Source organism: Phaseolus vulgaris, chromosome 3 (genome assembly GCF_051622355.1).
Source record: "Phaseolus vulgaris cultivar YP4 chromosome 3, ASM5162235v1, whole genome shotgun sequence".
Classification (NCBI taxonomy): domain Eukaryota; kingdom Viridiplantae; phylum Streptophyta; class Magnoliopsida; order Fabales; family Fabaceae; genus Phaseolus; species Phaseolus vulgaris.
Window position 1 is genome coordinate 49,797,826 of NC_143500.1, and position 27,287 is coordinate 49,825,112.

Below are 27,287 nucleotides of genomic sequence, written 5' to 3' on the forward strand. Positions count from 1 at the left end.
GAGTGGATATGAAATATGGGTAATAATACATTGTAAACTCAAAATTTTTACATAAGTACGTTAACACTTTTAATACTATTATTTTAATATATTTTTATATTATTTAATTATAATTTTTTTATTATATATATTTATATCTAAATTCATTTTATATAATTTTTAGGATTGTAAAAACATCATTTCTCTTGAAATAATTTGAAGAAAAAATATAAAAAAATTGAAATTGTTTAAATTAAAATAAATAAAATAAAAGATACGGAAAAAATTTATGAAAATTTAAGAGTGATGTGATATATTAAATTATTATATTTTTTAATTGGTAAAAATATAAATTTAAAAATTTATCTTTGTATTTAAGTATTGTTAAAAAGTTAATTGAATTGATTTATTTATAAATTAAATAAAATTATTATTTTATCTTTATTTTTTATAATTAATATAATTATTATATAAATATATTTTTTATTAAAAATATATTTATTATTATTATTATTTATATTTATAATTTATTATATATATAATATGTTTAATTATATTATTTCAAATAATTATTTTTTACAATTTTAATTATATTTAAATTGTAGTCTTATTTTAAATATAAATAATAACAATTTTAGTTTAAAATAAAGATTAAAGTAAATTATAAAGCAACTTTCTTTTCGCAATTCTTTCTTTAAGATGCGAGAAAAGTTATAAGCAGGTAACCGGTTTTGTTTTTTTGTGTTTTGTATTATTTATGATTTTGTTTTTCATATTATACTCATGCACAATAAACCTTTACCTTTCCTAGCTTAAAAACAAATGGAGCTTAGGTAAAATTAGTACGCAACATAAAATTTAATTTAAGAGGAAAAAAATAAAAAATCTAAAACAAATAATGTATGAGAAGGAAATACTAGTGTCAACCTTAAAATAATTAATGATAAAATTGTGAACATGTTTGCTTGAAAATTCAGTTTACATCGATCAAATCATTATAGTATAGCATGTTTCCAACAAGCTATTAACTTTACATACACACCACTGGTAAACAAAAAGAAAATAATGAAGTGAACAATAAATGCTACTAATTTTCAATTACTTCATTAATGATCTCATTAGTCACTAGAACGCTATTTAGCATCCCCTTTTCCTATAAGAAAGTCGATTTACAGTCATCTATAACCTCAGGTAAAACTTGCTTGATGCGACACAATAAGACCTTCGAAATAATTTTATACAATGAGCACACTAGAGAAATAGGTCTGCATTGGTTCAAACTTGTAGGGTCCCTAACTTTGGGGACAAAGGTAATAAAAGACGCATTACACCTTTTAGGAATATAACTCGTCCCGTGAAAATAGTGAACAACAACTATCACATCAAGCTTCAACACTTCCCAGTTCTTAAAAAAATTAAAATTAAAGTCATCTGGTCTAGGGCTTTTTGACCCCTTACACATCCAGACAACATCCTTTACTTCTTCCTCTGTGATCTGGGACACCATACTTAAGCTAGCCTCCTCTGACATGGATTTGAACTCAACATGCTCAAGTCTGACTCCAAAATCCTGAGTAGTCGAGAATCTAGCTTCAAAAAGCTTCACCGCTTCCCTGCCCATTACCTCAGGTTTCTCAACCCACAAAATTCCCACTTCCCTTAACCTCATTTCTAAGTCTCCTCCATCTAATTACAGAATGAAAAAACTTGGAATTACAGTCCCCAAACGCAAGTCAATTAGCTCAAGCTTTCTACCTAAACATAGATTCCAACTTCTTATTGATCTCTTCTACACGATTGATGAGAACCAACCTTCTCGTCCTCAAACTCTCCGGTAAAGCATCACCCTCATCTTTGACATCAAGCTCCTCAATCTCCATCAAACAATTCTTCTTCTCTGATTCCAGGTGGCCGAACACATCTCGATTCCACACCTTGAGATCAACTTTTAGACTCTTCAGCTTACCTTTGAAAGCATAAATACTATTCCCCTTACCAGAATAAGAATTCCAGTTATCTCTCACCATATCCTTAAACCCAGGTTCCATCAGCCACACATCAATAAACCTAAAGGGTTTCGGCCCCCAATCTTTTACCGAGGATTTGACCACTATTACACAATGATCTGATATCTCTCTCGACAAGATATATTGTTTACCCATAGGCCATTGTTGTAACCAATCATCAAATACAAGAACTCTATCGATCCTAATTTTAGCTGAGACGTTTGATTTATACCACGCATACTTCTTACCCACGACTGGAAATTCCACCAGAAGGTTCCTATCTATAAAGTTATTGAAACCAAAGATCTCACTCTTTTGGCTACCACAAACTCTGACTCCTTTCCTATCGTAAGACCTTCTAACCACATTAAAATCACCGACGAAACACCAAGCTAGGTTTAGGGTAGCAGATTTTAATGCTAAAAGGTCCTCCCACAAGGCCACTATATCTTTCATATTACACATTGCATACACATTTACAATCGTACATTTCAGATTAGACCTTAAGTACTGTCCGTACTCAACTATGAAGCCCATACCCTCCACAGACTCTTAGCACCTGCGTTATGTAACCAACCCACATTGCTATCCAAAAAAAAAAAACACCTACCATCCAAATACATCACCGCTTTAATCTCTTATAAGCACAAAACATTTGTTACTCTTTAGCTAGGTCAGCTTTCAGATATTTATCTATTACCTAATCTAATACTAAACAAATATTTATTTATCAGAAAAAATAAAAAATAGTGTTACTATTTAGCCCACACTAATATCTAAAAGCTAATTTAATATTCTATAAAAATGTAGCAAAGAGATAAGAAGAAGAGAAAAGAAAAGAGAAATGAGAAAAAAAAATGTTAACGAAGACTGAGTAATGAAGCAGGACCGCACTTTACAGTCTTAATAAAGAAGGAGAAAGGATGCAATGTGTTTGACTGACTACAAAGCAATTGGAGAAAGCTTTATGAGTTGGAACTCAGAATAAAATAAAACCACTCGAATAATGCATTGGGGGACCATTGCAATAATCCTCTGTACCACAACAAAACAAGAGCAAGATATTTAACATTCTCATCAGAGTATGCTCTGCATTAATTGCTTACAATCTATGGGAACCAGCTAATATATATATTTTTCTTTTATATATCCAAAACCATATTTCTGAAACTGCAAAGCAATCCAAATGTTCAACTTTAAGCTCCACAGATTTTCCCACCTTCTTTATTTCCCTAAGGAGTGAAACAAATAGTGTGGTAAAGGGCTTACCACTGTTTTAGGTTTGAAAAAAGGGAAACTAAACTGCATGGAGTCTGAATCTTCACTGTGAGAGGTAGATCTTGAACAGACAAATGGACTTTAATCACTGGACCCTGTACCTTTTTCTACATTCAAATCCTTCACTTCAAAGTTGAGTCTGCTTAAAGTTTTTATGAGAATGTACATATATGGCTACTTAATGTTGGGATCTATATGTGAATTCATATCAACGCAAAATCTATGTTTCCTATTTCTGGAACAAGCCATTTAGTAAGCAAAAGTTTGAATTCTTCAACCCCCAGCAAATTAGCAGTACATATTCAACTGTATCACATTGTTGATTAATGTATAAGAGTTTTTTGAATTGGTTTTCACTTAAATAAATATAAAGAAATCCATATAACAGTATTCTTCTTAAGGACTTAGAACAGTATCATTGATCTCATGCAATATTAAGTGCTTGACTCAAGTATGAAACTTTCTTGATAAATTTAGAGAAAATCTCATTATATATATAGAGGAATTCACAAAATCATATGATTTTTCCGAATCAAATAAAGTTGATTTTCTATTTGATACATAGATGAAGAACTCAACTTAGCTTTCTTATGAAAAAAGAAGATAAATCTTAATGATGATATACATTTGTTGTGTAAGTTGAAGAAATAAATGGTTTTATAAAAAAATGGGAAATAGAAGAAGAACTCACATTATTTAGTTTCAGTAAAAAAAATCCTTCAACTACATATCCATCATAATGATACAACTTGTGATGTTCAGAGATATGGACCATGTCCATGCAAAGTACAGTACTGTTCATCCAATCAATTTTATGAGGCACTTATTTCCTTCCTGATGGATCACATTATGAAATTCAGAATCCAATCAGTATACACTATTTTTTTCTACCATGGTATCTTCTTTCAAAAATATTTTTATTTTTAATTTTTTCTTCATAATTTTAGTTATTTAGTATTTAATTATGTGTTATTTTTGTTTTTGAATATCTTTTTATACAATTTGGATTATTAAATTTTTAGTATAAGGGTAATTGATTTTTTTTCGGTATCTAATTTTTTTAACACAATCTTGATCTTTTAATTTTTTATTATGTTTGTTTTAATTTTAGTTTTAATTTTTTTAATCTGTCAAATTATATTTGGTGATAAGGTCATGCAGCACTGTTATTTTCTATTACATTAAAAAGTCATGAGTATTTAATGTTTTCTCTCAATCTTACTATGTCATAAACTAACAAAAAATTATGAACAGTTAAAAATTAAAAGAATAAAATTGTCAAAAAATTAAAAAGACTAAAATTGCTAATTTTGTAAACTATAGAAACTAAAATTACAACTAAACCTAAATATAAACATGTTTGTTAATGAGAACTCAAATAATGATTTATTAGGAGTGAGTATTTATTTGTGCTCAACTTGTTGGAAGTGAACAGTGTTACCGATGCATTCAAATATAAAAATTGAAATATAAAATTCAACTGAGCTAGTGAGAATGTTAAAACTATTTGACACAGTTTACCAATGCAGAGTCGATTTCAGGAGTAAGCAATGGAAGACAAGACATAGCTACTTCAGACATGAATGATACCCCTCGATTGTGAACCTCAAAAGATGTTAGAATATTAAGAGTAGTAAAATCATCTACAACAATCACAAAACATTAACACCTGTACCTTAAACATTCTACAACTTTACTGTGGAACACATAATTTAATGCCTGTAGAAGCTAGTTTTACTCCATCTTCAAGTGTAGAGGGGCTCCAGTATAAAACCAGGGACAAAATCCCAGATGATTTATGTTGAGTGTAATTCAACAGTGGCATATATCCTTAGATGATATTGGATTGTAATGTGTGGACCAGAATTTGATTGGTCAGATTGATTATCATGAGTATAATTGAGTGCGTTTGGATCTTTCGATGGGCCTAAACATGCTAGTGAGGTTTTGCAAGACTTCGAGATGGACCATGCAATAACTTGACAAATCCAAGGAAGCTCAACTTTCCATCAGTGTGCCTAATCCAGTCGTGAAGAACAGCATGAACAGGAACAGATGGACCAAGTCCAAGCTCCTGATTATTCAGTCAAAACCACACATGAGAAATGAAATGTATTTCCTAACTAAAGGAACTGGTTGTGGATAAATTAAAAACTCAAACTAGAATAACACAATTGCTAAAAAAGCAACATAGAATGCTCTCCTTTACTAATTTAGAGAATACTATGTTGGTCAGAAATTTGTAACAAACTAAAGTAGGGGAAGCTGTTAGATATCTTCATTTACAAAATAGTTGACACTGTAAGATTATCCATATAAAGAATTCCAAATTAATTGAAATCACAGTCAAATCAAACATACCGAAGCTAGCTCCTCAATGACTATAGCTCTATTTCCATCCTTTTCAAAAAGTTCATAGGCACAGCGTGCATGTTGCTCCCACCGGTCAAGTGCTTCAAGCTGATGAACACTAAGTGCGGCTGCGCAGAACTCATCAAAAGCCATCCTTCTATATTGCAATGCATTAAGCTTCCATCCAAAATAATTTGTATCAACAACCAGTATATTCACAAAATAGCATATATATATATATATATATATATATATATATATAGGCATTCCAAAGCTAAGCACTTACTGATGCCAGAAAATCTGGAATGCGTGATTCCTTCATAGCATCTGTTGCATTTTTCATCAAGGCCTGACCAGCTCAAATTATGAGATTCCAAACATCATTCTCTTAATATAGTGTATAAAAAGAGCTGGAAAGAAACCAACCGCTTTGATATTTTCCAAGCTAATAGTGTTGGTTTTGTTTGGCTCTAAAAGTGCAAACTGCTCCTTCAAATGCTGCAGCTCTTCAGTAGCTAATGTCTTAGACAAAGCCTGTTCCAATGCCCACCATATAGCTAGTAAGTTATTGGGAAACATACAGGAAGTTTGATAAAAAAAAAAAAGCAATGGGGAGCACTGGAACAGTAGCAGAGAAAAGTATTAGAGACAAAAATTACTTTAAAAACAGTACTCAAAAAGACACACTTAGCAGGTCTAAAGAGAAACTCTACATATATAGAATTTTGATATAGAATTAGGTCTTATGGATGTCTCTAAGTCTTACCTCGACAGTTATATATAGAAACTATGCATATGTAGAATTTTGATATAGGAACTTAGATATTATGGAATGTTTGAATCTCATATCGAGTAGTATGGGATGTTGGGTGAAGTATCTAAGTATTTGGTTCTCTCCTCTTACCAACTGGGTTTTCCTAGTTTTTGGGTGATTAGTATCAAGTGGTATCAGAACTAATTGTTAGTCACGAGGCAAGGTTATATCTGTAGACGGTTTTAACCAATAAGGAAGTCAAGTGAAGAATTACCAAGTATAGTAGAATGAAAGTCATTGAGACGTCGATTTGTCGGTGGAGTACTCAAGTTTTTAGTTCTCTTCAAATACTTGGGTGCTTATCAAAATATTTTGCCATCTTTAACTTCTAACTTCCAAATAGAATTTCATTAGTTCACTAAATTTGAGTCCATCTAGTTGGAATTGCAAAACAAAATTCTACTGGTTTATTACTCAGATTATTCATGCAACAATCAACTCAACCTCATTTTAAACAAACAGTTAAACTCTTGAATTTATAGTACACCTATTAATAAGGTGAAGATTATAAACCAATTGAGTGAAGAGGGGACACAAAAGGTCGTACAGTTTACCAAAGGCTCTTTTCCATTGAATATCAAGATTTTGAAGCAATTTCAGAAATATACATACCCTTAAAGCTGCTTTTCGTAGAGAGGAGGAACGCATGTATATCTTCATGAGCTTGAACACTAGAATATCCAAAGGTACTTTTACGTCCTTATAACTTTTAATCCACGGATGACCTGCAGTATACACCTGTAAGGAACAGAATAGAGTGCAAGAAAAATCAATACCGTCAAGTGATAGATGAGAAACTCACTCAATGCCTGCGCTGCAGTCATTCTTTTCCTTGGATCTTTATTTAGAAGTCTCTTAACAAAATCCTTTGCTTCATCTGATAGAGAAGGCCATGGAGGTTCATCAAAACTTGGAGTAGCTCTCAATACGGCACGGAAGATCCCAGATTCAGTCCGTGCCCAAAATGGACGACTGCCACATAGTAAAATATACGCAATCACACCAACACTCCAGACATCAGCCTCTGTACTATAAGCTCTATGCAAAACTTCAGGAGCCACATAGTATGCACTACCAACAATATCATTAAGCCTTTCATCTGTAAGGCGATGAAAAACCAAAATTGTAACTCAAACAGAAGTGGACTGAAAACAGGCAATCATGCATAAAAGGACTGTAAAATTACCTGGTTTGACAAAATCCGACAATCCAAAGTCAATGGCCTTCAGCTCAGAGTTTTCTTCTTTTGATGTGAATAAGAAATTCTGATCCAGAAATGACCCATCGTTAGAAATCATACTTGATAAGAATTGATAAGATAAAGCCAAATAACCAAAACTAAACATAAACACGACCATTTCATTAAGTAGGATATTGGAAACCATCCTAATAGATGATCACATGTCCCTATGTTATCCTCTACCAACCCATTTCCACCTTTTTCTTTTCACCCACTTTTTCAGGGAGGCCATGGCACTCAATCTTATGATGAAGATTAAAAAAGTGAAAAGAAATTGCAAATACACTTCACCTCTGGTTTGAGATCGCGATGCACAACACCCTGTAGATGGCAAAACGCAACAACATTTAGTATTTGTATGATGACAGCTTTTGCATCTTCCTCCGTGTATTTCCCTCCTCTGCAAAAGGAAACAAATTTCTCACACCGGCAAATAATCACACATTTTCCTTTTTAATCATTTTCATTCATAGTATCCGAACAATTCACCTCCAAAAGAACAAACATTTTAATAAACAAATACCTCGACAATATTCTGTCCAAAAGCTCCCCACCTTCGCACAACCTGAGAACCACAAGAGCAAGAAAAAACAGTTATAACATTCACCACACAAAAAGAAAAGCAGCAAAAGAAGGAAAATGACACAATAATTCAACCTACTCCATTACTATGTAGACATTGTCATTATCCTCATACGCATCGTGGAACTGAATCAGATTTTTATGTCCAGTCAAGGCCCTCAATATCTTCACCTCCCTCCTTACATCCTCAATTGCAATTGCAGTTGTCATCTTAAATAAATTCAAATCAACTCATTATTCACTTCAGATAGTTACATATACCACGTTGACTATAATAATACAGCCAAAATAACGTATTAAAGTATAAGGACATGACTAGCTTTTTGGGTTTGGACTGAGTTAACTCTAAATCCAATTTACAACAGAGATTTGAAATCAGAAACAGAAAATGGTTATGAGACAACCTTGGCTTTAGGGATGACCTTGACGGCGACGTGTTGGCCTTTGAGTTGGCCCTTAAGGAACTTCGCAGAACAAGTGTAACCAAAGTGTCCTCGTCCAACCTCGCCCCCAACCTCAAACTTTTGCTCAAACTGTTTCGAGAATCCGAAGTTCTTGTCAAGAGCAACCACTTCATCTTCTGGGATGGTAGCTTCGTTGGGCTTAACAGACCCATGACGACGGGCCAGCACGGCCCGAATGTGCTTCGCTGGAGACGGAGGCTTGAAGAACCGCCGGGGAGTCGCTGGTGCCGGAGACTTGGCGGAGAAAAAGTGGTGGGCCGGGCTCGGAGTGTAGAACGGGAAAAGGGGAGATTTTTTTGGAGTAGGAATAGGATTTTTCGGCAATTGTTCATTGGCATTGGTGTCTGTGAAGTGGGTGTTGGAATTGGGAGATGAAGAGAGTGTGGGATTCGCACGAGGCTTTGAGCCGCAGAGACCCATTGTGATATGATCCCAGGTTAAAGTCAAAGGAGGGAACTTGAAGAGTTGAAACAGATTCGGAAATGAATGGGTTGGGTTTTTGTGGGAATTAAGGTTGGGTTGGTGACAGAGTTGAAGAATGAGAATGGTTTGGGGAGAAGAAAGGAAGAAGATGAGTAAGAAAGAGAGAGATCTGAGGAAAGTGATAAGAAATAAAGAAGAGTTTCGCCTTTTCTGTTGCACCCAACGGAAACAACCAAATTAAATTTGTAGCTTATTGTTATTATGGGAGTGACGTAGTTACATCGATAACTCTTCTTCTTAACTTCTTCTTCGACTACGTTGTAGTACCAGTGTTGTGTTTTTTTATTAATTGTAAGAAATTGCAAGAAAGTACATGATGTTACATATGTTCATTGTTTGATTTTAGAGATCATTATTTCACAATCCAATTTTTTATATAATTATATTACAATTTTTAATATTATTATTTTAATATATATCATTTAATTTTAAATTTATCTTTTTATTGTATATATTTATTTCTAAACATATCATAAAAAAATTATATACAACTCTAACGCATATAAAGTATCATTTTTCTTGTTTTTATGAATACAGACAAGTGGCATGCAAATATTTATTAAAGAATTGAAGTACACTTGTGTTTTAATCAATTTTGGCGAGCTCGTTTTTAAGACACTCCAAATTATTTTATTTTACGATTTATGAATTGAAGGTGTAAGAAAGAGAGGATGTGGAACATTGAATGGTCCACCATGTAACATCCATGTGGAAAGGATTCAGTGAAGCTACTGTCACTATTTTCACTAATCAAATTTTATTAATTTTTTATTTTTATTTTCCTTCTTCTTTGAATTTGGGATTCGTGAAAGACAAAACCAATTTAAGAACAGAATATTTCTGTAAACGAATTGACTAAAAGAGGAATATTTTTTTTTATATAACGAATTCCTTTGTTTATGATACGAGTTTACTTTAATTTATAGTCCATGTTAATTGCAATAATGTTTAAATGTTTTTATTATTTTCTATATATTAGATTTTTTTTTATTTTATCTGTGTTTTCTTGCAGTTTTACTAAAAGAAATAAAATATATTATTACCCTCTCAAAATTATAATAGTTTTTATCTTCTCTTTTAATTTTAAAATTGATCTTTTAAATCCTATAATTTGAAGAAGAAAAAAACTACTTATATATCATTCATACATTAAAAAAATACAAAAAAATTATTCATGATTGAAATCTAATATTAAAAAATGTTAAATTCTCAATCTAAATAATTATAACGATAAAATTTATACATGATTAAAATCTAATATTATAAAACTATTAAATTGGATACCCTTATGTAATTTGTCACACATTAAATGTGTATGTTTTACTATATAATAATACAATAAGCTTCAACTTCTATACCATAGTAATTCTTTACACAAAGTATATGATGTAAAAATCTTTTTAAATTTCTTATCACACAATATCTTAATTTATATTTCATATCATAGACAATAATTTGCCACATAAATATAATGGTATTCACACCATCTACAACGTTATTTATATCTTTTCATCATATATTTTAATATATATATATATATATATATATAATTTTTTTTATACATTAGCTAAACTAATTCACATATACATATTCAACTTTATAAAACACTTATTACAAATCAAAACATGTAATTGCAATATAGATATATTAGTTAAGTGAACAACCTTATTTAAGTGATTTGTTTTCACTAAACAGGAAAACACCTCTTGTCTACTTGAACATCACTTCATAAGTGATAACAATTTTGAAAGAGAGATGGTTGATTTATTTAATTTTTTGTTCTTATTAAGCGTCAAATTGACGTTTAAGTGCCTTAACTCCAAATAAGAGAGAATAAACATTAACTCTCTTGTTAAAGTATTGCATCATTGCTTAATTATGGGTGATCTGATTATGACACGATATCATATGATCTAATAAGTTCACCAAACAATTGTTAGTATAAACTCTAAATGGCTCTGATACCATATTTAGAAGTGAACTTTAAGCCTAACTTAACTTTATAAAATCAGTTTATAAAGTGGAATTTAAACCAACTTATAAACTGTGAAAAACTCTAATCACTAATAATATGGGATTTCTAACAAAACGAACATGTTAATAATATATTCAATGTTTTGTAGTGTAAAAAATAGAGCCGTGCTATCTTAAAACCATTCAAACATGCATAATGTTGATGGTTTAACCTTTGCCATTGTCAACAACTATTGATTGATCAAAAAGTATTGGTGAATTAAACTTCAATCAATGATAATTAATACTTATGTAGTGCTACGTAAATAGACGTGACTTTTCAGAAACAGAAAATAATAAATTCTTCCCACTAAATCATAAGAATCTTTCATCTTTTAAATTATTTATTTATTTATATTTGACCTAACTCCTTCTTTTAAGAGTCTAAATGGCCTTATTGGGTAAGGAGTGGCGTGTACCAAAAGGAATATGCAACTAAGGCCGGCAGAATCTGCCCAAAGTCAAAATACGTTTCTTTTTCTTTATTATTACTCAATTTTTGTTAACTTCTCACTAATTTGTCATTGAACAAATTGAAAAATACAATATTTTTAACTTATATAAAAACTAAGAATAAATATATAAATAAAATTATTAATATTATTTTGAATTCTGAAAATGTCAAGACGCTTAAAAATAAATGAAGGAATTCATTGACGTCTTAATAGTTCTTCCTTCCTTTTTTTTATATTTTATTATCTAAAACGTATTTTCGTTGTTTGTTTTTAAATTAATTCATTGAACGGTAGTGAAAAACAAAAACAGTTGAAGTTTTTAAACCACCTTATGTTTTTGTAGAATTTTAAAATACGGGGAAGCTTTATAAAAAAAGGTTTATATGGATCAGAAATTAATAAAAAAATTATTACTGTTATATTAAAATAATACTATAAACAAAATGTATCTAATGAAATTGAACTTTGTTAGTGTACAATATATATATACTACTTTTGTAAGTTGACTAATCACATTTATCATGATTATATACAATAATACTTATGATAATAATAGACTAATAACCACCCATAATTCGGATATAATGTTGCCTTTTACAAAAACTAAAATTAGTTATATTGAAAAAAATATTTTTATGACTGGAAAAATAACCCCTATTGATAGAAGAAGAAGACAAAGTAGTCCCATTTTTTTTAGATGTTATGGTGTACAGGAGACAAAGAAAACTCATTTGTCGTCTTATGTCATTATTATCGGTTAATCATTTGAATATTTTTTTGTCTTTATGTAAATTTTAATTATTTATTTTATCAAACTGAAAGTGAGTGGAGTATGCGAATCCATATTAAAAGTTAATTAAAACAAAATAAAATCTATATATAGTGGCAATGTTTGTTGAAAATGAAGGGAAATGCAAAGTAATTAAATGATATAGCCACCTAGCTATATGCTTTGTCCACAAGTAACGAAAATCTAATTAAAAAACAGAGATTTTTGCTTTTCAAAAAGCTGCATCTTTCTTTCATCTGGTCTAACGAAATCAACTCAATAGTTTTTCTCTTTTCAACCAAAATTATTTTTAGTCTATTATATCGATGTAAATGTTAATTTTAAAAGTTAAATAAAATTTTCTTATATATTATAATATGAAATTAATTTTTGTTTTTATTTCAATTTTACATTTGTATCGATGAGGGCCAATTTTATCCGTACTGGTGAGGGTCGCACGATCGCTATAACGTCGAGTCGATCGATAACTCAAGTCCAATTATGCTCAATTAAGATCAGCAAAGTTAATCCGTGATTAAAAACTAGGTAATTCAACCATAAACACGATTCAACCCCTCAACCTGACCCAATAAGAAAAGTCCACCACAGATAATACAAATAGTGCACATTTTAAGGAACAGAATTATCTACAGTACTCTGATAGTCGAGTGTCGAACTCTTTTACTAACTTGAGTGTCGGAGTGTCTTCTGCAGGTATCTCATTCGGTACTTATGAGAAGACCAAGGACTGAAACAACAAAAGAAGGTAAAGGAACGAAAAAAAGAGGTTGAAGAACAGTACAACCAACAGAAATAAGGTGAATCCTTTCAATAGTTCTCTAACCCCAACCCTTATAAAGAAAACATCATTTAAATATTTATAATATAAAAATTAAAATATCTTTTTATGTAAGTAAAATTGATTTAATACGAGATTTCACGATAAATTCCACTTCATCAACAAATACATGTCATTAAAACAACAATAAGTTTTAAACATTCAATCACATTAATAGAATAGAGAGTACACCAACGTTGATGCTAATAAAAAAATAATAAATTAAACCTTCAATGACATAATACAATTCATAAATATACAAAGAATTGTTTTCATTATTATATTAGTATTTCAATAATGCATGAGAAATTAATGTGAGTTTATCCAATTGTGAGTAAGCCACGTGAAATGGGATATTAAGGACATACCCTTCTCATCTCTCTTTGTCTTCCAACTGTAAGCCCCCACCCCACTCTCTCTCTTTCTCTCTTTCTCTCTATCTATCTATATTCTTCATCTATAATATTAAAACTAGTTTGTTTGTAGTATTATCCTAAAAGCACAGTTATATATTGTAATTTGATGTTATATAGAATCTCCAACATTGGAGAGTGAATTGAAGTTGATTGTGCCACCAACTATGGCATCACCATAATTGAGCTCCCCACGTAAACGTTCCTCTGCAATTTCATTTTTACTTTGCACTTTCAATATTGATTTTTCAAAGGGTATCATGACTAACTTAGTCAGAACTTTATCATTTCTATTTCTGGGCTCACTCGGATTAATTACACAATTTGTTTTTATTTTTTGAAACAGATTTCTCATATGGTTGGTTGAATATGAAATGATACCACTCCATTAAAACAAAAGCTCTACTTCAACTGTCTCCCATTAATTTCTCTCATTCATCCACTGTTGATTTGCTTGGATGTTGATGTTGTGAGTTGTTGCGTTGATTTAGAAAGATAATTGGCATTGATATGAGAACCCCAAAAAGGTTTTATCCACTGCTATAGCACTGATTATTATTATTATTATTATACTTAATGGCTAAAGTCCCGGCACAATATGATTATGTTATTTGCTGCACTTGATTTCTGGTTTTGACTTATGTATTATAATGATGATTGATGATGCTGAAAATGACTTCCTCAAAGAGCTCTTCCTATACTATTTGGACCCATCACTCAGATATTCTCACTTTTCCACCATTTCTGTATACGTAATATCCTTATGGTTATGAAGTCAATTCAAATATTCTAAATTTAATAAAATTATATTGACTACAAAAAATTAATAAACTATTAATATTAGACGAAGATAATTGACTTCAAACATCCTTTTTACTTTTTTAAATTTAGTTTGGTAGGGTTCGATTTAATAAGGAATTTAAATAATTTAGGTAGGAGGTGGTTAGATTTTGTTTTCTTTATCTTATTTAGAAATTAATAGTTTCATTTTTGTCAGGTGATCAGGTTTAGAATATGTATAAATTTGTTCTAGGAATCTAAATGTGATTTTTGACTTTCACATTAAATAAAAAAAAAAAATTATGATATAAAAAAATTTACAAACTTAATTAAAGTTTTTGAGTTTGAAGTTGATGTAATAATAAATTTATTCATAGTTTATTAATGTCGATTTTTTAATATATTTTTCTAAGATACTCAACAATTCTCTCAAATGAAACTTTTATATTTAATTTAAAGTACATGAAACAATAATATTTAAAGAGAATAAATTGACATATGACTTTCTTTAAATTGAGTTAAAAATGATATATAGTTTCAAGCTTTTAAATATTTGTAGCCAAAATGAAATTAAATCATTTTTAAAGTATGTTTGTTCAATATTCAGAAAAAAATAACTTTAATTTAGTTCTCAAATTTTATTTATTTTTTGTTATCTTTTATTATGATCATATTATTTGTATACCCTACCCTAAAATATTGTCCGCCTTGAAAGTTGGTGTTCTGTCACGGTTTTGTTCTTAAAATGCATTAATAAACTGTCATTGACCTTGACTCCTTAGGGATGTGAGACTATATTGGTCGCTTTGGAGGTTGGTGCTCCATCACAGTTTTGTCCTTAAAAAGCACCTCAAAGGGTGAAGGGAGAAAGATGTATTTAAACTATCCTTAACCTCGATTTTTAAGCAATATGGGACTGTATTGGCATACGAAACAGGATTTATTCTAGCATATATTTGCCATTAAAATTTGTCATTAACACTAAACAACTCTTTTATAAATATTTATAGATAATAGAAAATGCTTTGATTACATACTTGGTAACAGGACGAGTATAATTACCATGATACTCAACCTGTTATTTATTATTAATAATTTGTATTTGAATATTGTTTCAAGATTTAAATGATTAAATTAAAATATTAATAAGAAAACAATAATAATTATTTAAAATCTAATATTTTACATTCATGTTTTTAATTTAGATTTACGAAATTAAATTTATTCTTAAAAGAATTAATTCTATTTAAATTTATATGTATTGATGTCATGTATTTGAATGTTTTTTAAAAGGATTTTATTTGTATTAAATTTTTATTACACAATTTTATTTAGATTACACTTTAAAATTAAATTTTTATTTAAGTTCATATTTCAAATAGTTATTTTTTTTAAATATTGTTTTACAAAAAATAAAATAAAAATTATCCATAAATATCAACAAATACCCACAAATATTTTCAAACGGATATGAATGCCACAAACTTTTTTAGATAGAGCAAATAACAACTAGTTACTATTCGTATCTGTGTTCAACATGTTTCCTTCTCTAATAACCATTAACCACTTCCCATTCTGAGTAGCACCATTATGGTGATTCTTGTACTTTTGTTTCTCCTACCTCAACACTATTCTCCTTATTAAAGCCGAGGAAAAAATCTTGCTAAAAATAACAATAATAAATATTTTCATTGAAGAAAGTGGACATGAATCTGGGAATTTATCAAGTTTTTGCTAGGTTATTTCGTTCTTGTAGTTTATGAATTGTGCACCCAGGTAATTGCATAAAAACAATTCTGTTTCCATGTGAAATTTTAAATGGATGAAAAAATATTTCAATACTGTGTGAATATCAAGAACTGCCAGTGCTTACCACAGTCGGATAAGGAGAATCTTATGATAAAAAAAATAGTTAGGTTAAATGACATTTCTCTCCACCACGATTATTGAATTTTTACTGTTTTTCGACGTCGACTCTTGTGCATGTATACTAAAAAATGCTTTGTTGAGAACGATAATTACTAGTTTGAAATTTTTACACCAACTAATATTTTTTTGTCCGCAACGTAATCAAAACCAATAAAGTATATTATACTAATTTATTATGCTCTTGAAAAACCATCTCAAATCTTTGCTTCAAATATTTTAATTAGGTTTTTAAAGGCTTGTAGAATGAAAATACTTACAAATTCTCTATTTGTGCATCAAATTGATTGAGCTCTATCAAAATTTATAAACAGGGATTATTAACTCGTTATATGAATCACTACAAGAGTAATAACTTACAATTAAATTTTAAAAGTATTTCATACCACCAAAAGTTTTACATTAAATGGCCGTGAGATTAATAATGCAGCAAAACATTTGTGCTAAACGAAAAACCTAGGCCACACCTCGAGTCACGAGACTCTCTTTAAGTCTTTAGTCTTTAACTGGATAGTAATGTTCCATCCCCACAAAAAAACTCATTGAATACAAATAAAAACTTACGATAATTTATCAATCCTCTTTCTCTTAAACCATCTAGACCCTTTAAAGAATATAATCACGGAAACTCATGAAAGTAAAAAACAGATAATATTTCAAATGCAAAGAATTCAAGAACTCAACAACAAAATTATAAAACCTTAGATTTCCATCGTTTACCATAGTCAAGCTATAGATGTTCAAAAGGCTTACCGGTACATAAAAATACTAACGAGCTAAGTGTTCAATAGATTTCAACTGAACCTTCTGCAATGGAGATTGATGCACCACCACCATAAATTAATTATTTTAGGCATGTTCATGGTGACCAAACATTTGCAAGCTAAGATACAAAAATAAATAGGGGACAAAATCATATTTAGCACCACTGTTTAATATTATAACCATTTCCGCTCCTACTCTAATCTTTTATTAACTTCAGATGGGAAACAATCATGGCCTTTAATGGGAAACAATGGCCTAACCAGAATTTCTATCACCTCCAAAACCAGACTCTAGAAATCCAGTTTTGCTCAGATGACTGACATCGCTCCACACTTTTAAGGTCCATTTGTCCTCACCATACAGGTGAAAAACACTAACACTTGTATTGAGTACCTTCCCAGGCCTTCCATTTGGACGTGCCCACCTGTAAAGAGCTCTGATGAATCCTCCATGAGTGACAACGATTACTCGCTCCCCTGCAATTAAGAAGTCTAACATCAGCCTAATGTAGCAGTGAGTGGAGTTTTAAAAGGGATACAATACCTACAAAAAACATGTTATGCAGATGCATCTAAATGAGATTATTGCATCTCAAATCAATCTGGCTAGGTTGGGTGGCAAGTAGAAAACAGGGTGTAATATATTGAGATTATTGCAGGAACTAAAATGATTTCATATCAAACCAATTATTATTAATTACGAAAAAGATAATTTCCATGCTATGTCATCGTGTGCCAGTGTCCTACCTTTATGCTTCAAGCCAATTTTAAGCAATGCAGATGTGCTGCGATCAAAAAGTTGAACAAGACTTTCTCCACCACCCTGCACAATTGTATATGGATCAATATTATGTATATGAAAAATTTAACTATATTCACAAGTGTCTATTTGCATCAGGAGTCAAACAGAGTTTGCCTACAGCAGAAATTTTTTGCTTTAGGAAAGTTTAACCAGGAAACTGTGATTCTACCTTAGGAAGTGTGAAAACTTCGTTTAGCAAAGAAAACAAAATAGAGCCAAAATTATAATCTGAATGAAAAACATCAAGTCATAAGAAGCTGTTATCTAAATGGATGTTTGTACCCACATTTCTGAATTGAGCAGCAGGTATTAGCCCATGCTCAATAACTGATTATTATAGAAAATAAATAATCACTTATTTTTCAAAAGCTCTCTCGGAGAGTTTATTAAAATAAGTGATTATTTCTTTAAAATAAAACTGAACCAGAAACACACACATAACCTTATGTAATTTCAATTCTCTCTTTAGTCATAACTAAGGTCATGACACAATCAGAAGCCCTTTTGTGATGAAAGGCAATACCAAGATACAAACAAGCAAGACATTTGCAAATATTTAGTAATGATACAAGACAAAGTAGAACACGGATAAACAAGCAAGCCATACATCTAAATATAATGCAGACTTTCCAACATTTGCAAGCATAGTCTATCAGTTTGCTCCTTGCATATCTAGAGCTTTAAAAATGGATGATGATCTAACCCTTCTTTAAGCACCCATAGTTTGTGTTCTCTAACCAAACATCTCTCGTTCCTATTACTTTTTGCCATATGTCATGGCATCTTTCAGCTGCAGGTTGAAGTTCCATATACAGCCAAATGTATGCAATTTCAAAGAACCATCAGTTATGCTCATCTTCCAAAATTCTAAGGACATGCCCAACAGAACTTTAAGGAATTTACAAGCTAGCCTTCTGCAAATGTACTCTTACGTATGCTGTATTATTAGGAATTCCATGCATACAAGATTGTTTCTATGAAACTTACTGGTATTTCTTGATCTTCGTTCTTAGAAATAAAAGCATTGTAAGCTATGGGATTAGTTTTTTCTATTTCCTGAAAAACATGGCCTTGAAGATCCCCTAGGTGTCTTTCCCGTAGGTCAGAATCCTTGACAACCTAAAATTGCAACCAAAGGAAAATATTATTAGGATTTAGGCAAAATAATAGGTGATCAAAAGTAAGAAATATGAGTAGAATTAAAAAAACTGATTAACAATGGAACCAGTAAATAGAAGGAAAAAAAAAAAAACGGATTTTAGTCAAGAATCTAATTATTCAGACATGTCCTTCTCTTTTCCTCCTGTTTCCTATCTAGGAGTTAACTATGTTAGAAATTGTGTAAAGGGAAAAATTAAGGGTTTGATTTGAACTAAAGTACAACATAAATTTAATCCAGTTCAAATCAAGAGTGAACATGCCCTTTCTCATTTTAGAGAAGTCAAATCTCTTTATCTTAACCAAATAACGTCAACTCTATATAAGGAAAAAGAATAACTCATCTCTGTGCACTTCATAGTTACTAAGAAACACCAAGATCACTTCAAGCATAGTTCTTAGAATTTGGGTTAGAGCTTTACATAATCCCACAAAATCAGTTTATAAGACGAGAACTGTTAAAACCTTATAAACACTACTTAGGCCATATCTCTCTACTCATTTGGGATCCCAACCCGCTAAGAGTTGACATCTAACTGGTTCCACTTTGTGATGTTTCACTCAATCTCCCTCTAGTTAGTCCCTTTTGTAAGTAGTCCTTTCTGAGACACTACAACCCAGGGGTGAAGACAACTAAGGCAGTTTTCCAACAATAGTCAATCTCTGGTCCAGATACTAATAAAAGGCAAAATTTGTTTGAAACTATAAACTAAAAAAGCCAATGACTTCAAGCATAAAACATGATAAAATGGAAATAATTATTATGCTTATAAAATAATATGAAACATGAAGAAGCCTTTAAGCTCAAACCTCTAGTCCTCCACACTTGGATGCAATTATCTGTGCTGTTTCAAAAGCTCGTTGCAAGTCAGAGGAATATATGACAGAGGTCTTAGATTCCCTGGATAGTCTATCACCCACCTCAATTTTAAAATTTACAGGAATTAGGGTCACAAAAGCATAAATAAAAAAAAATGTTCCCTGCAAATAAAAATGCAAAAAACGGAACTTACCACAGCTGCTTGCTCTCTTCCATTTTCATTTAATTCAACATCCAGGTGTCCCTGTTTACACATGACTGAAATTTAAATATACCATACCAAGGCCAGAAAACTCCAAAAGGAACCACATATATAAGAAATAATGCAAAAGAAAAAAATTATTATGAAATATAAACACATAGATGGTAGATATTTATATAACTGTAGAAAGACTAGGCCTTACAAAGTTATAAGCAATACTAATTGCCCTTTCTAAGGTTCATGATTATTGGATAACTGACACACCACACCCACCAGTCACCCACAATATTCGTTCTAAAAGTTATAACTTTATCTTTCAATTTATTAACAGGTATGTAACATTGATCGTTCCCTGCAAAAGCAGAAATTAGTAACTTTTGGAAATTAACACTGTATCTTTGTTCTTATATGAAGGAGACAAAGCACATATTTTCAGAAAAATAAAAAAAGATACAAGAACTTTTTGTGAAACACCAGAAGTTTGTAATTTATTTAGATAATGTTTTAAATAAGCCACCGATAAACCACCTTTTCAATTATCTACCGCAGTAAGTTCTTATTTGAAAATCTTAATCATGCAAACTAAGCTTACAAGGAGCCTTAAAGCAAAGTAATGGAAATTAGAGGGAAGAAAATATGACAAATTACATCACAACCAAAGATATATTTTGTATGCTTTCAATTTAAGTATTTTGTCCATGTAGTGGATGACGTGTGTTAATGTGCAGCCAGATACACCCCATTTCAATTTCACCGGTGTTTTTAGAGATGGTACATCGTCTTTTTATCATCCAGGTTATATTGAAGTCCACCCCAACCCAAATAGTCATCAGAAAATAGTTCCACAGATGGTATCTAATGAATATACCAATGAGTTTAATAAATATTTTACAAACTATATTAATTCTTTAGAGAAAAAGGTACTCAAATTAGGCACTTACATCGCCAAAACTCGTATTGAAGTGAGAAACACATACAGCAGTTCATAAAGGAAGAACACTCCGTATTTTATATTTTTCAATAGAAAAACGTAATTAGACTTTATGCCAATTTTATTTCACATAAAAAACATGAATTACAAACGTTATTATTGATTCTATCCTACCAAAAGTAGAAGTGGAGAATTGAGTTTTCACACGGAAATGCTACTTTCCTCTGTAAAGCATTTATTTGGAAAACCTACATCTTTTGTATTTCTGTTGCAAGTAAAAAATGCAATATTGAATGAAATCATGAAACCCTTTAGGTAAGAGAGAGAAAACACCTGGATTTTTGCGGTAGCATTCCAAGCTGTTTCGCCATGACGCACCACAACAATTTCCGCATAATCAGGATGGGGGCTGTTTGTTACCAATTGGTTTGAAAATGAAGGGTTATGTGAAACTGAATAAGAGAATTGGGAAATTCCTCTAAATTGGGAAATGCTGATTTAAAAAAGTGATTTTGTGTTCTCAGAATCATAAGCATAGGCATGATATGCAAGACAAAGAAGCGAGAGAAGAAAAGGGGGAACCTGGAATGTGAATCGTTATTGATGGAAAACTCGGCCATGGTAACTGAGTTTGTGAGCGAGCGACTGAGTCAGAGTGAACCACTGAAGCTGTGTCGTTTCCCCAAATTCTCAGAATGACAAGAGCATCGGAACACTCTTCTACTCCAAATTTGTTTATAGAAACGAATCCTACCAAGAATAAAAGAATATTATTTTAATGATTCCAGCAACAAATTCTATTATATATTATAATTATATTTAAATTTAAAAATACAATAAAAGTGTAAATATTTTAAAGAAAGTATTGAAATAAATTATGATTGTAAATTGTTTAGTAATTATGTCTCACATACCATAAATTACATTTTTAATGAAACACTCTACCTATTTGCCTAACTTAGATCAAAACAATTAATTGCTACATGTTTTTAAAAAAATTCATTCAATAGGTGAATACATACAGTAGTTCAGAATTTAATGGAAATTGAATTCAGATTAAATCCGTATTAATAAATTATTTAATCATTAAAAATACATAATATAATTTTAAAAATAGTAATATCATAATTTTCTAATGATAAAAATTGAAATAAAACATAAATTTATAGGTTTTTAACATTTTAGAATATATATAAAAGTTAAAATAAAATACGTGTAATAATATATAATTATTTTAAATTTTAACATATAAATAATTATTTTAATTTTCAAAGTATTATGTTAAAATTTTAACATGAGTTAAATTAAAAAAAAAATTGAGTAATATATTAAGAAAATGACCCACAAACTTATAAGGATTTTAGATTAAATTGTTGTCTTGATATGACAAGATTTTGTAACATGTACGTGAATTTCTCTCCATCTTTTATATCTACTTTCACTTTTACAGGGGTGCATTGTTAAGAAGAGTGAATAAACTGCTTAAAAAACATTTAAATTTGAGCTAAACTTATATTTAATTAAACTAAATTATAACAAAATATTTAATTATTTTAAAAATATTCGCTAAATTAGTATATTAATTTGTTTTTTTAAAAGTTCATTAATTCTTAAATGTGACAAAATTGAAAAATATATTTGAAAATAAAATGGTATTGATAATAACTAAAAAACATTATATAGTTTAAATAATTTAAATGTAAATTAAAGTAGTATATTTTAATTTTAATTCAGTTTGACTAATTTAAATCATTATATAATTTAATTTAATTTTTAAAATATTTTAAAAGTTTCATTTAATTTTATAATAATTTAATTCAATTTATATATTCTATTCATTTACCATTTAAGTGAGAAGTTAATTGACAACAACAAAGATTTCACTTGGTGTTTAAAAGATGTGAAAGGAAAAATATGCAGCAATAGAAATTTACGAAATAAAAATGAAAGTGAAAGGCAACGTCTAAAACCTATTTTACATTTCTTCCTATATGAAACAATAAAAAATGATTCGTTTTAAAATTATTCAAACACAAATAACTCTAACATAGTTATTTTAGATAATTTAAATTAGTTTAATATAGTGAGTTTCAAATCGTAAAAATAGCATTGTATTGTGCTTACACATCAATTATATTTGAATTAGTGTAATTAAATTAATGTAAAATAAGAAATACAATATTTATAAATTATTATTAATTTTAACTCCAATAATGTGATACCAATTTCATATTTTAAATATTTATTATCTCAAATAAGTTAACGTATATATAATTATTAAATTTGAAGTATTTGAATTGAAAAGTTACGGAAGCTTAGGTAATCATTAACGTGAACAAAGTAGTGATAGAAATATTCATATTTATGAAACGTTTTAACAGCATTGAACAGCATGTAGTAACACTGCATGAGTTCCTCTGATGCTTTATTAACCTCGGATGAGAGACAAGGTGGTAACCTAAGCAGAAGTTGTGTGACCCTCAGAAGCAGAGTTTTGGTTGAGATGGCTAACATCACCCCACATTTTTAAAGTCCAATTATCCTCACCGTACAAGTGAAAAACAGCCACTGATGCATTCTCTATTTTCCCTGCATAGCTTCCCTTTGCATTGGCCCACTTGTACAGTGTTTCGATGCATGCACCATGAGTCACAACCACAACTCTTTCCCCTGCAATTTAATACAGATAATCAACATAATGTGGAGGCACCTTCTTTGTTTCTGGGAAAGAAATACATAAACAAACTTGTTTCTAAACAATTTCGTATGGTAGCAAAACCTTTATGTTTTCTTCCAATTCTGAGCAATGCAGACTTGCAGCGTTCAAACACTTGAGTAAAACTTTCTCCACCACCCTGCACGTTTGCATATGCAAAATTTAAGGCGTTCAGCATTCTAATTATATTCTCATAAAGCATGCAAATGTGAATTTCACCATTTTTCTGCATAATTAAACCATTCATATTTCTGTCAAAGGATTTTATTCTAACAAATAGATTTCTGCTGTACTTACCGGGAGTTCTCGATCATCCTTTGACATCAAAGCCTCATAAGCTATGGGATTTGTCTTTGATAAGTCACGATAAATAAGGCCTTGAAGATCCCCCATGTGTCTTTCCCGTAGGTCCAAGTCCTTCACAACCTATACTTTCAACAATGTTAAATCATGTCAGAACATAGATGCATCAGGCAAATTTGTTACTAAAATGTCTTTGCTTTAACATTTTAAGGAACAAAAGTTTCTCACTGATTGAGAAATACATGTATACTTCACGCAAAAAGCTACCAGAGTATCCCTGAAAAGGAAGGTCTCCTTTTGGAAGAACGTGTTAGTGAAGCCAAAAGATTAGCCACCACGGTAAAATTTTGTATTAAGCTATTCTATTTAGACTACTTAGTCTGTATTTCTTCTTATAAGCATAACAAAATTATAATGAGAGATTTTGTTGATGGCTGCCCTATTTGAATTTAGTTTTTATTGGTTACAGGTATTATGTAGTTTCTCAGAGCAACCAATTATGGTAAAAAAAAACCCTGTTTGGTGTTTGGGTAGTAATGAATAAGGTCATAGGTTAAGAATGGCATAACTCTCATGGTTTTCAAAGTATCATTTATATGAATAATGATACATTTATAACTTTACTTTTTAATACAATCACCTTTCAATCCTTAATACTATTATTTTAATATTTTTCTATATCATTTAATTACAAATTTACCACTTATTATATATTTATATCTAAATCAATTACATAAAAAAATTATATACAACTCTCATGTTGGTCAAAAGTAACATTTCTCTACATTTTATTCTCATTGTACAATAAACGAAAGCAACTTGTTTTGTATGAGTTAGGCACGTGCACACATTACTCCTGGAATTAAATATGATAAAGGATTTGACACAAGCCATGATTAGAAATATTTGAACCAAACCTAATCATTCATATTTGAACCTAATTCAATCCTTCATATTTCAACTTAACTTAATGTTGGAAATCCCACCTCGACTAGAGATAAGAGCCTTTCATTGTATATAAGTGGGTGCAAACCTCAACCCTATGAGCCGGTTTTATAGGGTTGAGTTAGACTTAAAGTCCATTTTGTATTATGGTATCAGAGTCATTTCGAGCCTATCCTAACCGGAATATCAAAGACAAGAAGATCCAAAAACTGCAAATTCAACATCAACAACATTACACATAAGGAGATATCCAATAATTGAACAGGTTATTTTGAACTACTCATTAAACTATTTTCCAAATTTATTGATCAAGGTTTTAACTATTTTGAATTTAAATTCTAATTAGTCTCTAATGATTTTAGTGATTATTAAAATTTAGAGATTATTAATTCAATTTCTATAAATATTTTTTAATAAACGTTGATGGTGTTAAAATATCATGAATGATTAGTTTATTACCAATGCCAACCGAATGAATGAAATGCATCATTTGAAGAAGATGTGTGTTCAAACCTTTAGTCCTCCACATTTGACTGCAATTTTCTGTGCTGTTTCAAAAGCCCGTTGCTGGTCAGAAGAATATATAGCAGAGATGTTTGGTTCGCTGGATAGTCTATTAGCCACCTTCATCATAAAATATACAGAAACAAAGAAATTGGTTAATGATCAAGTTTTGGTTTAGCAAAAAGAAATTAAAGAATCCAATAAGCACAACTTACAGCAACTGCTTGTTTTCTACCAGTTTCATTCAATTCAATATCCACCTGTCCCTGTATAGTACATACATATGACTATTAGTGTGAAAATTGAACGTGGTCAAGGCAAGAAAATCCCTACATAAGAAGAAAGAATTAGCATAGAAAGATTAATGATAATTACAATTCTTAAAATAGCAGTTATTATAAAAGTTAATTTACCACTCATTAATTTAAAATTGAGTGAAAAGTATAAAACATCTAAGCTTAGATAACACTGTAATAGCTTAGATCACCAACAGTTTTTTCTAATGTTAAATGCAAGCACCAACATTACACATAAGTGCATCAGATATACTGATAAAAAAATATTGGAGATAATAAATGGTCAACCCTCACATTTCTGACTGTATTAAATGATTCAATCAAAACAAGTTCATATGAAGTACCTGAACTCTTCCCTCAGAATTCCATACTGTTTTACCGTGACGCACCACAAAAATCTCAGCGTAATCTGAATCTGGATAGCTACCACCACAACTAATAAAGTAAGTGTATATCGAATTCAAAACACCCTCCAATTATCTTCAAAAGAAGTTCATTCAATTGTACAAAATGTAGACATAACTAACAAACTCACTTCACATGCATAATACGCAGGATATGCAGTGATATACGAACAAAATTGAGGATAGGAACCTACCTGGGAAGGGAAACGGAGGTGGAAGACACGGCCATTCTGAGTGAAGAAAGAAACCACAAATTAAGATGAAGAAAGAAGAAAAAGAACGAGGTATACTTTAATGTGGCTCTTCTGTTTATACTTGCCTTTCCTCGTTACTTCGCTTATGTTTTAATATTTTCATTTTTAAGTTCCTCGTGGGTTCGCTTTTGTCGTAGCTAACAGTGTTTGGTTATATTCGATATATTTTCATTTTTTTAGTTCCTAGTTGCTTCTTTTCTGTTCTTGCTCTATAATATACTATACATTTTGGGTTGACGTCTCAAAAGTCACAAAATGTAACCACTATTATTATTGTGGGGTTAATTGTTTAGTTGGAACTAATCACAGAGAAAAATCCATTATTTCTTATGGTTCACTAAAAAAGCCACAATCATTCAAGAGTGATGCGTGTAGGTAGATTCACCTAACCTCTCATCCATATACTTTTATATATCTATCTCCCTCACCTCTCATTGACTTAAACAACAAAGAATTTACCAGTGAAAATACACCACATTCCAAACACAAACATCTTAAAATTGCAAATGATGCAAAGCAACTACTATTTATACAAAAAAAATTTAAAAACTCAATTGTGTTGTATTAGTTTTAAAATAAAAACAAGAACAATTGTGTTGTATTAGTTTTAAAATAAAAACAAGAACAAGTATGAACAAGCAAAAATGGATTAAGATAAAGAGATTAGAAAAAACACATCACCTTTAATTCAAGATTTAAAGGATAAGTGCAAAGATATTCACTAATTAAAAAGCTTATAAGATAAGAACCAAAACAAAAGTAGAGAATGATGAAAAACTCATAAAGAAAATTTCAT

General features: G+C 30.4%; 3 protein-coding genes across 4 annotated transcripts; all 3 read right to left on the minus strand.

The window, feature by feature from the left end:
• Positions 1–4,835: 4,835 nt before the first annotated feature.
• On the minus strand, positions 4,836–9,416 carry LOC137808317 (CDPK-related kinase 5). 2 transcript variants are annotated; one of them, XR_016519258.1, is made up of 11 exons: positions 8,656–9,407; positions 8,331–8,461; positions 8,193–8,234; positions 7,961–8,069; positions 7,616–7,694; positions 7,232–7,401; positions 7,042–7,154; positions 6,042–6,149; positions 5,902–5,964; positions 5,625–5,792; positions 4,836–5,337 (listed from the first exon to the last, which is right to left on the minus strand). XR_016519258.1 is itself a non-coding variant. In XM_068609367.1 (11 exons), exons 1-11 carry the CDS (start codon positions 9,133–9,135, stop codon positions 5,200–5,202), a joined length of 1,728 nt encoding a protein of 575 aa, XP_068465468.1. In that variant the 5' UTR covers positions 9,136–9,416; the 3' UTR covers positions 4,836–5,199. The 2 variants fall into 2 exon arrangements, 1 of the variants encoding a protein (XP_068465468.1); XM_068609367.1 differs by having other exon boundaries at positions 7,232–7,528; positions 8,656–9,416.
• Positions 9,417–17,071: 7,655 nt separating this feature from the next.
• On the minus strand, positions 17,072–21,845 carry LOC137808318 (Phosphoglycerate mutase family protein). The gene is made up of 7 exons (XM_068609368.1): positions 21,652–21,845; positions 21,403–21,478; positions 20,130–20,180; positions 19,927–20,037; positions 18,946–19,077; positions 17,904–17,979; positions 17,072–17,633 (listed from the first exon to the last, which is right to left on the minus strand). Exons 1-7 carry the CDS (start codon positions 21,687–21,689, stop codon positions 17,413–17,415), a joined length of 705 nt encoding a protein of 234 aa, XP_068465469.1. The 5' UTR covers positions 21,690–21,845; the 3' UTR covers positions 17,072–17,412.
• A 1,568-nt stretch (positions 21,846–23,413) lies between these two features.
• On the minus strand, positions 23,414–26,587 carry LOC137808319 (phosphoglycerate mutase-like protein 4). The gene is made up of 7 exons (XM_068609370.2): positions 26,432–26,587; positions 26,178–26,256; positions 25,753–25,803; positions 25,547–25,657; positions 24,083–24,211; positions 23,849–23,924; positions 23,414–23,739 (listed from the first exon to the last, which is right to left on the minus strand). Exons 1-7 carry the CDS (start codon positions 26,464–26,466, stop codon positions 23,528–23,530), a joined length of 693 nt encoding a protein of 230 aa, XP_068465471.1. The 5' UTR covers positions 26,467–26,587; the 3' UTR covers positions 23,414–23,527.
• Positions 26,588–27,287: the final 700 nt, after the last annotated feature.